Source organism: Onychomys torridus, chromosome 6 (genome assembly GCF_903995425.1).
Source record: "Onychomys torridus chromosome 6, mOncTor1.1, whole genome shotgun sequence".
NCBI lineage: Eukaryota > Metazoa > Chordata > Mammalia > Rodentia > Cricetidae > Onychomys > Onychomys torridus.
The window spans coordinates 52663602-52676341 of NC_050448.1; the positions used below are offsets into that span (position 1 = coordinate 52663602).

Here is a 12740-nt window from a genome sequence, read left to right on the forward strand (position 1 = left end):
ATTCTCTCATTTTTAAATACTAGAAATATACTGCTACATTGATACCATGGTGGCTCAATAATTAAACCCCAGCCTTTTAATATTCTCATTTTCCATATATTGACATTGGAACAATTCAAAGTAGACTTACATATAGCATCTCTTACCTAGCTCAGAACTCTAAAGGTTACAAATGTCTTAGGAACGCATAGCAGAGGATCAAAGACTTAAGATGGCTGAGATAGCTAACTGAGTGAGAATTTTAACTTATAAGGGCTGATACAGAGCTTCTCAGCCTTGGCACAACTAACACCAAGGGGTCCTAAAGTGTACTGTTGCAAGTTCAGCAGCAACCTGTGTCAAGTTCAGCAGCAACCTGCAGCAAGTTCAGCAGCAACCTTGGTTCTGACATCTTCACCAAAATCAAACAGAAAACCGCTATTGATGGTAACAAGTGCACAAATCTTCAGACATTGCCCAAGGCCTCCAGAGAAACAAAACTGCCTTATTGAGAATCACTGCTCTCAAGTGAAGTTTCTTTAAGGTACAACACATTGGATGGCATTAGCATCTCCATGTGTTCTAAAAAGGCTTTCCTCGCTTTTAATCTTCTGAGGAATCCTAAGACTTTGGTGCTAGGCCTGGCCTTCTTTATTGTCAGGCTTTCCTCCCTGGAAAACTGGAAGATTACTTCAGAACAAGGCTAACAGCCTGCATTCGGAATTGTGGTGCCCATGCCGGACATGGAGCAAATCAGTTTCCTTCTCTGATGTGAAATTACTTCATCTGTGAAACCACAATTAGAAACTGACTCTTGGGAGAGCTATTATAAGTACTTGGTGTTATAAAATGCCAACTAAGATAAGCTGCTGGCTGGCATAAAATATATGAGTGAATATTAAAGTCTGAGGGCTACCACACTCCACACACAGACTTTCCTTATGTTTTAGTCTTCACATCTCTCATTTATGTAAATTCTTAGGGATACATTTTCTCAGCCTTACCTATCACATGAGAATTCAAGCTAAGTCCTAAACTTGTACCACAGACTTTTCTTCCTTCTTCCTTCAAGCTCTCTTACTCTATAAAACCTGTACTATCTATTGTGTATTTAACTTCCTCTGTCTTTCCTTACTGTATTTTGGTACAATATTGTTCATTATATTTCTCCTGTTTCCATTTTAATTCAGACTTCCTTCATATGGCTTCTATGGTCTTTTTACAGCCTCTACTACCTCTGTACCTCTGTAAACTTCTATACCTCTGTGTCCACTGATCTCCCGAGTAGTAAGCAAACATAATGAAAACATTTCACAATGTGACTGGGAAGTAGAAAAGAAACACCTTTTTTTTATTTTTGTTTATCTTTCCCTTAATTTCCACAGTTAATATTATAATGTTTGTGCTATAAATTGGTATGCACATAAATAAATTAAAATATATAGGAAATCCATGTTTAAAGTCTATTCATTTCTGCTGTTTCATAATCAAATCTGTGTACACCCTACTTGCTTTCCACTCTGTTAGTAACAAACAAATGGTCAGTTGGAAAAGAAAAACCAACATAAATCATTCTTATAACCTTGAAGTCCTACTGGTCAAGCTCTGTAAGGGAAGAGAATCCCACTCAAGTGAAATGCATCTGGATACCTGAGACTAGATTGAGAAGCTTCTACCTCCTTCCCAGTCTCTTGTATGGTAGATGCCTTCCAAACTTCCCACTCCTGCCCTCTTCTATAATTATGATGTTTGTGAAAGTAAAGATTATAATTTATTCTTCAAATATTTCCTTATATAAACTAATTAACTGAACTGTTATTTCTCAAATACACATATAAAAATGTTTAATACTGACTTTTACTAAGAACATTTGATGTAACTTGTTTTCTCTATATTAGATGAGGACTTCCTTAAAAACAAGAGTAAATCACTAAAAGTCCAAAGCAGCATGTTACAAATGTCATTACATTAAAAGTACACAATCAATAAATTTTGGTGACCTGTGGTGGGTATTGTATTCCCTGAAATATTGTGTGTTCCCCAAAATAAACATATCTGGAGTCAGAGAACAGACAGCCACTAGAACAAAGCCAAAAATGGCAGCTAGAAAATGGGAAGAGTAAGCCATAACAGAAGTTTGGGTGGTGGTGGTGCATGCCTTTAATCCCAGCACTTGGGAGGCAGAGCTAGCCAGATCTCTGAGTTCAAGGCCACTTTAGAAACAGCTAAGCATGGTGACCCATGCCTATAATCTCAGAAACCCAACCTTTAATCCTAGGGAGTGGGGGCAGAAAGAGAAAGGTATATAAGGCATGAGGACCAGGAACTAAAGGAGTAAAGCATATAGTTAGTTAAGCATTTGGTTGGTTAAGCGTTCAGGCTTTGGAGCAACACAGTTCAGCTGAGATTCATTCTGGATGAGGATTCAGAAGCTTCCAGCCTAAGGAAACAGGATCACCTGAGGAACTAGCAAGGTGAGATAGCCGTGGCTTGTTCTGCTCCTCTGATCTTCCAGCATTCATCCCAATAACTGGCCTTGGGTTTGATTTTATTAATAAGAACTTCTAAGTTTCCTGCTACAGTGACCACAAGCATTTTTTGTTTTGTTTGTTCTTTTCTTTTTGACTCAGGGTCTCACACCATCACTTAGGCCAGCCTCGACCTCATGGCAATCCCTCGGCTTCAACTTGAATTCTGGGATCACAAGAGTGAGCCACCATGACAGGGCACAGCCAAAATGTTAAACGTATTTACAGTAACATTTGAAATGCAGGGCAGGACGGCACCATGGAAAGATAATGACTAGTTAAAAGTGGCTTATAAATGTTTCACCCCAGAATGAAAGAAACCTGACCCACAAAGGGGATGGCACTGTACAAAGAAATGCCTTTTCTGAAGCCAGAAAGTTCAGAAGTGCCGAGTAAGGTATTTGTTGGTGCCAAATGACCCAATGAAAGTTTAATGATAGGTATATAAAAATAAAATGCTGTGCAAGTTAAAATTCACCAAGTCACGAATGTTGTACTGAAGAAATCCAGAGAAAAAGCTTCCCTTATATAATAACACCTACCTGCTTGCAATCATAAACGTGATGCAATGTTACATTTTATAATGTACCGTAATCATAAAGTAAATCTATAGCTTGAGAATTCACATGCAGATTTTTTTCCTTGGACATCTTTATCAATGAGAGTAAGAATGTATAAGTAATTATTATTCAAGCTGAATACAACAATATTAAGGAAATAAATAATATTAGTGTTTACCTTAATTATAGAACTAAATCACTGTATTTTATATCCTTTATACCTCAGATAAATAGAAAAATTGTATTTGGAATTCAAAGGAAGGTAGAATGTAAAATTTCCCCTGAAAGTAATTTTAAGAACCTTTTGAAATATTTAATTTTGAAAAAAATAACCTGTATTGAAAACATAGCATATCTGAATATTTAGAGCCTCATAATAACCTAAAGACTGTGAACATAAAATGAAGTTACTAAAACAATAGTGGATCCTTGAGTATGAGAGCAAACACAAAACCTGAAGACATGGTACACATCCTCTTGTTCAGAAAAATGGCTTCTTTCTTACCTTAACAGCATTCCCTTTACTTTTTGATGTTAGGTATGACAGGTTACTCAATTTGCCCACACTTCCAGATTTCCAGTAATATCCACTTGACCTTCAATAGACATAAAACAAAATGTAATTACTGCAAACATTCCTCCTTTTAATGAAAATAAATATATTTCCCTGTTTTCAGGAAATAGAAATTTGTGTGTTGATATGATAAACCACTTCAAACTGGGAATAAGGTATCAATAGTGTCCTAGTTTATCACCAGTATATCAGTTTTAATACCACTCCTCTGTATTTGTGACTTTGGTGTAGATAGGACTAAAAGTGAAATGTTCAAACACAAGTAAAGAATTCCGTTGCTTGGCATTTACAGTGACTGACTTTTACTAATTTATAGAAAAATTTACAGATGGTCATGCAGTTTTTAAAACTAGGCATCCACAAATGAAAATGGAGAAAGAGGTTAAATCAATACCCCTAATATACAGTGGTTCTGCCTGGTGATGAATTTCCAAAGATTTCAAACAAGCTCCCACATTGGAAATAACAGATTACAAAGAAGACAAGTTGGCATTTTAAAGTTTTCAGAAAGGGAGCGGTTCTTTGAGCCCCACAAAAAGCAACTTTGAGGGTATAAAACTAAAGAATCATATTTCGTTTAAAAACCTGCCCAGTGTCACACAGATAATAAATAATAAACACCAAACTGGAACTATGGGCCTCCCTTTACCTGGTCAATGGGTGGCAAGTCTTCATTTTGTCTGTGACACTTACTATCTGTAAAACCTTAGGACTGAATACTAATACTCTTAAATCTCATTCAATTTGAAGAATGCTCTAAAAGACCATCCAGTAAATGCACCACAGTTAAAGAAAACTCTCTCCTGGGTGCTGATTCCAGGAACTCAGATTTTCAAATGAAAATTATCATAAAAAAAAAGAAAATTATCATGCACTGAAAAGGCCAAATCAGAACTGGTAAGGTAGTTCTGTCAGTGAGTTTATTAATTTACAAACATGAGGACTTGAGTTTAATGCACAGAATCCAAAAAGAGAGAAAGAAGGGATTCGATGAGCAAGTGCATCAGGATCACAATAGGGAAACCTGCAGAGACAACCAAACCAAACTAGTGGGAACTCATGAAAGTTGGATCAATGGCTGTGGAGCCTGCATGGGACTGGACTAGGCCCTCTGCATGGTGAGACAATTGTGTAGCTTCATCTGCTTGAGGGGTTCCCTGGCTGTAGAATCAGACTCCACTCCTGGTGTATGAGCAGGCTTTCTGGAGCCCACTACCTGTGATGAGACACCTAGTGCAGCCTTGAGACAGGGGGAGGGGCTTGGACTTGCCTCTACGGGATGGGCCTCACCATGGAGGCCTTGCCTTCTTGTAGGGGGCAGTGGAGGGTGGGTTGGGAGGGGGAGGCTGGCGGGCAGGAGGAATTGGTACGTAAAATGATTGAAAAGACGTTCTTAATTAAAAAAATAAAAAGTCAGGCACTGTAGTCCCAATGCCAGGGAGGTGGGGACATTGAGTCAGGTGGATCTCTAGGACTCTCTGGAGGCTTGGTGAGTTCTAGGTCAGTGTCTCAAAAGGAACAAGAGATACTTTGTTCCTTGAGAACAAAAATGAGAAATGACATTTTTCATTTCACTTGAGAAATGATACCCAGGATTGTCCTTGACTTCCACATGGTCGAACACAAACACATATGCACACACAAATATGTATCTACTCACACATACATATACCAACATTTACAAAAAAAAGTTAAGTAAAATAAAAATTTCAGTTAGAGGGAAAGAAATGACCACTGATCATTAATATTAAGACAGCAAGACATACCTCGTCATCCGCATGATAAGCATTTGAAATGCCTTGATTAAATCAATGCTCTACTTATTAAGGATAAAATACCATGTTTAGATACCATGTAAATATCTTAAATAATTGAACTCTAAAAATGAATATTACTGAGACTTTAACATTAATATTCATCAATGGATGAAATAGTTCATGGATATTCTACTTTGAAGACCAAACAGAGATAAATTAAATATACAAAGATTATGGTAATACTTAAAATAACCAAATACATATAAAATGTATAGTCTTATGCTTTGTAGGAGGTTGTAAACTTCTGAAGCCCATTTATAAGTCACTTTACCCATGTTAAGCACAGTATAAAATAAGCATGCTTCTGAACTTAAAATGACAGAGAGAGGAATTTATTCAAAGATGCTATTATATAAAGGCAAAAGTACACATTGAAGTGTACGGGCCCATGGTGGCATTTATTTTCACAAAATACTAAAGAGGTAAGCCACTGAAAATGGGATAATTCAATGTGTGCCCATGTGGCTGGAGCACTGGCCAAAATATGGTGATGTGAATTATTTTTCATAACTCATGAATTACTCCATTGATAAAGATACCAAACACACCCACCTATTGCCACAAAGACTTGTACAAAGATGAAACATTTTCAGGAGAAAAGGATTTTAATCATTAAATGGTACAAGGATGTAGACTGGTTGTGAGCTTAGACTTAAAAAGAAACCATTTTTTTTTTATCCTATAACTATCAGTTCCTCTTGATGCACATCAGATTTATTGGTTAGTATTATAATAAGAAAATTAAATTAGCACAGGGCAATATATAAGCATAATATTAAGGATATTTCACCAACAAAATAAAATTATCATCTATTATTTGCTGAAAGTGTTTTAAATATAGCTGCAGGTTTAAATAATGTGGATGTAGTGTGAGGACACATTTGCTCCCTGAAAAATTACACTACTCAGCAATGCCCCAAACATCAACTTGGTTTGCTGGTGTCTTAATTGCAATTGTTTCATAAGAGAATCATGCTTTCCTGTGCATTCCAGGCCATAAGTCACTGGGGACCTTAACATAACAGGCAACTGGGAAAAGAAAAAAAGCTAGTTAACTAGGGGAAGCAGAAGCCCTGGTAATTTTAAAAAGAGTGTGCTTCATGTCAGTGACACAGAAAACAAAAGTAAAGGGAATTTTTTTTTATTCCTTATTCCTGGAGAACAATTCAAAGCCATCGGTCCACCAAGTGTTTTTACTAAAATAACAAAAGTTATACAAAAGAGTTTTCATGTAATTCCATTTCATTAATAGCATGTGTAAATCAGTATACTGTTAGGGAAAATTGTGTTTATTCTAAAATTCCCTGACGCCGCCTTCACTCACTTAACTTCTTCCTTTCCCTTGTTCCACGTGGATTGGAATTCTCGCAACTTCTTTTCCATCTTCTGGTTCTCCAGTTCTAGCTGAATTTTCTCCATTTGCAGTTCCTGAGTATTTCTGAAGATACATGAAGTGAACAGTCATTTAGTAGAGCAAATAAACCTCGAGGCAAACAAATGTTACAGAAACTTCTGCTCTTAAATTGTAGTTATCTATAAGTCTTAAACAATGACTTAGTTCATCTGCTTTTTATGCACTTCTTGAAATTATATATATATATATATATATATATATATATATATATATATATATATATATATATATATATATATAAACAGGGTTTCTCTGTATAGCTTTGTGCCTTTCCTGGAACTCACTTGGTAGCCCAGGCTGGCCTCGAACTCACAGAGATCTGCCTGACTCTGCCTCCCAAGTGCTGGCATTAAAGGCTTGCACCACCACCTTCAAATCTAAAAGCATAAAAACATTATTTGCTTTATACAGGAGCCATGTTTCATATATGCACAAATATCTGTGACAAATACAAGAAAATAATTTTTACACTCGTCTTTACTATATCACATAGTTCATAGCATAGTCATTAAAACCGCCATCATTCATCCAGTCATCCATTTAATGCAGAGATGGAGATCACACCTGCAACCGTGTACCTGGTAAGCTGTTTACCACTGGGACACATCCTCAGCCTAAAACAAGTATTTTCTTTCTACACAAACTCATTTAGTAGAACCAGCAGCTTGAAACCTTCCATAAATGTCTATCATTATGCCATACATTAAAAAAAAAACAGCTGTGAGAGCGAACATCAGAACCAATTTGTGTCTCTTCAGAGGAAAACAAAAAACAAAAAACTCCTATTAATATTTTGTTGTAGGAAATTATCTACAAAAGATGTGCCTCTGTGTGTGTGTGTGTGTGTGTGTGTGTGTGTGTGTGTGTGTGTGGTGTGTGTGTGTGCATATTTGTTTGTAGAAGGACACAAAAGTATGTACATGCACATCTATGTGCATGCATGTGGCTGGCTATCTTTCCTTAGGCACCACTCACATCTTTCTTTTTTCCTTTTTTATTTATTTGTTATTTATTTACCGCCTTTCTTTCTTTTTCTGAAATGGAATCTCTCACTAAGCTGGAACTCACTAAGTAAGCTCAGCTGACCAGCCAGAGAACCCACCCTCCCCCACAGGGATCTTCCCATCACTGCTTTGTCCAGCACTGGGATTCTAAGCATGTAACACCACACCCAGTTTGTATCTCCTGGCTTCTCAATATTGAACTCAGATTTTCATTCTTGCCAGTGCAAGTGATCTCCATAGCCCTAAGAGATTTTCTTCCTAGGAGCTGAAGCTCCACCTTCCTGTTAGACTTAGTTCCCGATTATTCTACAGCTAGCTAGAAGCCAACGCAAGTGTCTAGATTTCATTATCTATTATGAATTTAAAACTTTCCTGCCTTCATTGTGAATATTATGACCTGACCCAAACTAAGGAATAATGGAGGTCACAAAAGAGATTTAATGTACAGAGGTTATAAACCTTCACTAAAAAGTGAATGCACCAAGCTTTTGTCAACAGGTGGAAATGCTCTAAAGACACCAAATAATTTTAGGACCCTTGATCTGAACGAGGAAACTCAGAATCTAGAATTCTAAAAGGGTGGCATATTCCCAGCACATCCTGGCTGGCTCTTAGTAGTATTTGAGAAGACTTCCAATGACACTAGGTGATCTCCAAGGGAAACTGTGAGCACATCCCTTTAACACCCATGGGAATTCACAAAATACTGAGGATACTCAGAATTGATGCCCATGACACCAGAAGTATTTGGCTTTACCAGGATGGATTTCCAAGTCCATTTAAAACATTCTTGTCAGTTCTTAAAATGTTGTCTTCAGCAGTGTCCATGCTCAAAGATCTCTGACCTTAATTGACCCTTTAATTTTATTTTCTTTTTTTACTATTAACCTTGAATAAAGGTTACAAAATGTAACCTTCACTTATACTGCTTCAATAATTAATGAATCCAGCTTTCAATTATTGTTAAAAAATAATTTTAGTCATAACTTTGAAAACCATTAGAAACCTTAAATATATAAACTACATTATTCTTTTTTTTTTTTCCCCAGAGCTGAGGACCAAACCCAGGGCCTTGTTCTTGCTAGGCAAGTATTCTACCACTGAGCTAAATCCCCAACCCCTAAACTACATTATTAAAATGACATTATCATTAAAGTGATAAAATGACTTTATCATTTTAACAATATAATAGTTTATAAATTTAAGGTCCATAATATGAAAATAGTTTATAAACTTAAAGTCTCTAATACAAAAACACAGCAATATGAGAAAATAGAAATAAGGATTTATAAAATTAGACTTTTACCTTTCTCTTGTTTAAAAAGAAAAGAATAGTTTAATTTACAACATGTAAAATCTTTAACAACTATTTTACTTTAAAAATATGTACTTACTTATATTTTAGTTTTACAGAATTTCCAGGTTTTCCCCAGGGAATAACTACAAAATCTTTGGTGTTCATGATAATTTGTCTCTTAATGTTGTCTTGAGATTATCAGAGCTTCAGAAAATTTCTGAAAAATAACAAAAAGAGTAACCTCAGAGTTAAAAGCAGTTACAAATTCTAAACCATACACATAACTCAGGAAAACGTCTTTGTTATTTTGCTTTGTTTGTGCGGTTCTGGAGACTGATGCTAGGGCTTTAGAAATGCTAAGCACATGCTTACTGAGCCGTGAGCCCAACCCTCAGGAAAACTTTCAAAATCAAAATTTTTAGGATGAGAAAGCTTCAAAGCCTGAACATTGAACACAAATATTTATGTATGTTAAATATGCAATATATATATATTATAAGACACATAAATATAACATTTGACAAAAACTGAAATTTGATATCTATGTAAATAACAAACTAAGACAAAGCACGATGGCAAGCATCTGAAATCAACTTCAAAGTCAACCTGGAGTACATAGATATTCAAAATCAGCCTACGTCACATAGAAAGTCCCTGCATCTGCAAAAAGGAAAATTGGAAAATATGTAATTAAAAGGAAAGAATCGAATACTTTCAATAAATAAAACATGTATTCTGGTTCTCTATATGGTTAAGAAGTTACAAAAATTGAAAAAAAGTAATGTATCTCATAATGTATCTCATTTGGTCAAGAACAGAAGCCATATTTGACAATAGTACCTTAAAACGGTATCATCTGGTGATGCCATGGCTGTATTGTTGGAAGACATAGCAGCCTCCCCATGGCGTAGCAGCTTATCTCAATAGCTCCTCAACATGGAGCTCCCTCCCTTCAGCAAAGCTTCCTGCTCTCTACCTGCCCTTATCTGGAGAATGTCCCTGGGCCTAGAGGGCTGACCTTATTTAAAAGATGTCTCCAAAACCAGATGTCTGATTCATCTTTAGCTTAACCTTTGATACAGATCCCTGCCAAGAAGACTAGTGCTTGGACCCTGATAGAGGATCCTCCTGCTGCATACTAAGCCTTGGGATAGGAGCCTGCCACTTAATGCTTTGTCCCTATGCTCCCCAATCCTACATATTCCTTTTACTCTGGAATAAAATTGAGCTGATTCACCGAAATCTGTCCCTCAGAAGGCTGTCTCCATTAGTGTCCTTGACCCATCTGCCTCTTTCCCATCTTGACCTGGTGGCCAACAGGCCCAGAGGGAAAGAGGACCCCCCACACTATATTAGTTTTATATGATGTTTTCACGATGACCAGGCACTTAAATATGCATTTGTTGAAATGCATTCCCATTTTTCACAATGCATAACTTTTTATCAGATATTTAGTTCTATTTTAAAATAACAAACATGCTTAATAAACTGAAAAATTGAACCACAACTCAAATACCTTTTTTATGTATATTATTATGTAACACAAAAATTAAGGTGTGTAATAATTACCTAAAGGTATTATGATATTTTCATATATATAAGAAACTTTAATGACACCCACTAAGCCTGGAAATCAGAATATTTCACAAATAATTCTCCAATGAGAAATAAACACAAAGATAATTTTATTAACTCTGACTTAACCAGAAAAGCAAATTATTCAGAGCACGCTGCTTTCTGAGTGTCTCAAATACTCAGGATTTTAAAATAACTTGTTTTGTAATGCTGAACTACAAATTTATATGCACCACTACTATATTTCATGTCAATAAAAATTGTTAATATTCAGGACTAGCGGTGTATCTCATAGAAAAAGTGCTTGCCTATCACGCACAAAGCTCTGGATTTGAGCCCAAACACGACATTTAACAGATGTAGTTCTGCACCCACTCAGGAGGTGGAAGCAAGAAAATCAGAAGTTTAAGGTCATCGACAACTGTACAGTGAGTTTAAGGCCGGAAAGTGCTATCAGGTCCTATCTCAAAAAAAAATAAAATTAAATTAAAATCAAATGAAACCCTAAATCTCAAAAACCTCTTTTTAAAAATATCAAAGTGGCCATAGTTCTAAATGTCCAAACTATTTAATGCTATAGATCCAGGACCCCAGTAAATATATACTAAGACTCTGAACTTTTCATGGCATTGGACTGAGAGGTAAGAAGAGTCAAGGCCTAAGGAGATTTGTTTCTGAACTCAAATGGCTGAAAATAAAAACAGCATATAAACTTGCATATAAAAGCCATATAATAAAGGAGAAACAATGAGAGCCATAAAACCTAGAGAAATGCTGCAGGAAAGAAGTCAGGCCAACTAGCGGTGGAGTGTTGAAGTAGAAAGGCTTGTGGATCAGTGCATCAGCTGAGTAACTATTCTGTACTAAAAGGAAATAAACTCTTGAATGGGAATAATGACAAGTGCAGTTTGGATGATGAGCAGAGTATATGCAGAGAATAGAAACCTGGGTACAGAGGGAGGCTGAAGCTTATGAGGGACTGGCTTTGGTTTTATCAGTGTCAGAAATCAAAACCGGGCATCTGGTTGTGTGAGACAACCGGTCTTAACACTGGAAAGTCAGGCCCAGCCCAGTAAGTAGCATTAATGCCTAGTTCAAGCATGGAGAATTTAATCTTCAGTAAGGAAGAACTGGTGAAAATTTTTTATAGAAACACAGAAGATAAACCTAGGAAAGAATGCTCAGAAAATTAAGGACAGCACCAATACAGAAATTTCTATCCCCACATGGAAATCTACACAATCAAATCAATTTGTCAGCTTTTTCCTCTGCTAACAAATCTCAATAGTATGACCACTCATTATAATGATTTTTGGAATCTCAATAGTATGACCACACATCACAATGATTTTGGAAAGCTTCTCTTAAAATGGTCCACGGAATAAGTCACATATCCAAAAGCCCATACATCTATTTGATTCTATCTTACTTTAAATAATGCTGCAGAGTCTGTGAGCTTCTATGAGCCCAGGTTAGTGGTTTCTATGGGTTCCCTTGTGATGACCTGGACCACTCCCCCTCATCTCACACAATCCTTCCTCCTTCTCTTCCACAGGATTTTCTGAGCTGGGCTCAATGCTTAGGTGTGGATCTTTGCATCTGTTTCCATCAGTCACTGAATCAAGGCTCTCTGATGACAATTGGGGTAGTTACCAATCTGATTATAGGAGATAACCAGTTCAGGCTACTTATCCACATTGCTAGGAGTCTTAGCTGGTTTGCTTTGCCCAGCCTTAATACAAGGGGAGGAGCTTAGTCCTACCTCAACTTGATATGCCATGCTTTGTTGACACCTACAGGAGGCCTGCAGGTTCTGAACTGAAACAGAGGAGGAACAGCTGGAGGGATAGGGCAGAGAGGAGGAGGGAGGAAGGAGGGGAGGAGAGGAGGGAGGGGAAATGCAGTCAGGATACAAAATAAATGAATAGTGGAAGAGAGCATTTGCAGACTAGCTGATCAAGGATCAGTGTGCAAGATATACAAGGAAATCCA

At 36.7% G+C, this 12740-nt stretch overlaps 1 protein-coding gene across 1 annotated transcript in view; it reads right to left on the reverse strand.

The window, feature by feature from the left end:
* Nucleotides 1-12740, reverse strand: part of Zbbx (zinc finger B-box domain containing) — a 104479-nt gene that overhangs the window by 86576 nt on the left and 5163 nt on the right. The window contains exons 2-4 of the mRNA XM_036191322.1: nucleotides 9271-9390; nucleotides 6783-6896; nucleotides 3573-3663 (exon numbers count right to left, since the gene is read on the reverse strand). Of these exons, the coding sequence (XP_036047215.1) occupies nucleotides 3573-3663; nucleotides 6783-6896; nucleotides 9271-9338 (273 nt within the window). The 5' untranslated portion in view covers nucleotides 9339-9390. The remainder of the gene's footprint in view (nucleotides 1-3572; nucleotides 3664-6782; nucleotides 6897-9270; nucleotides 9391-12740) is intronic.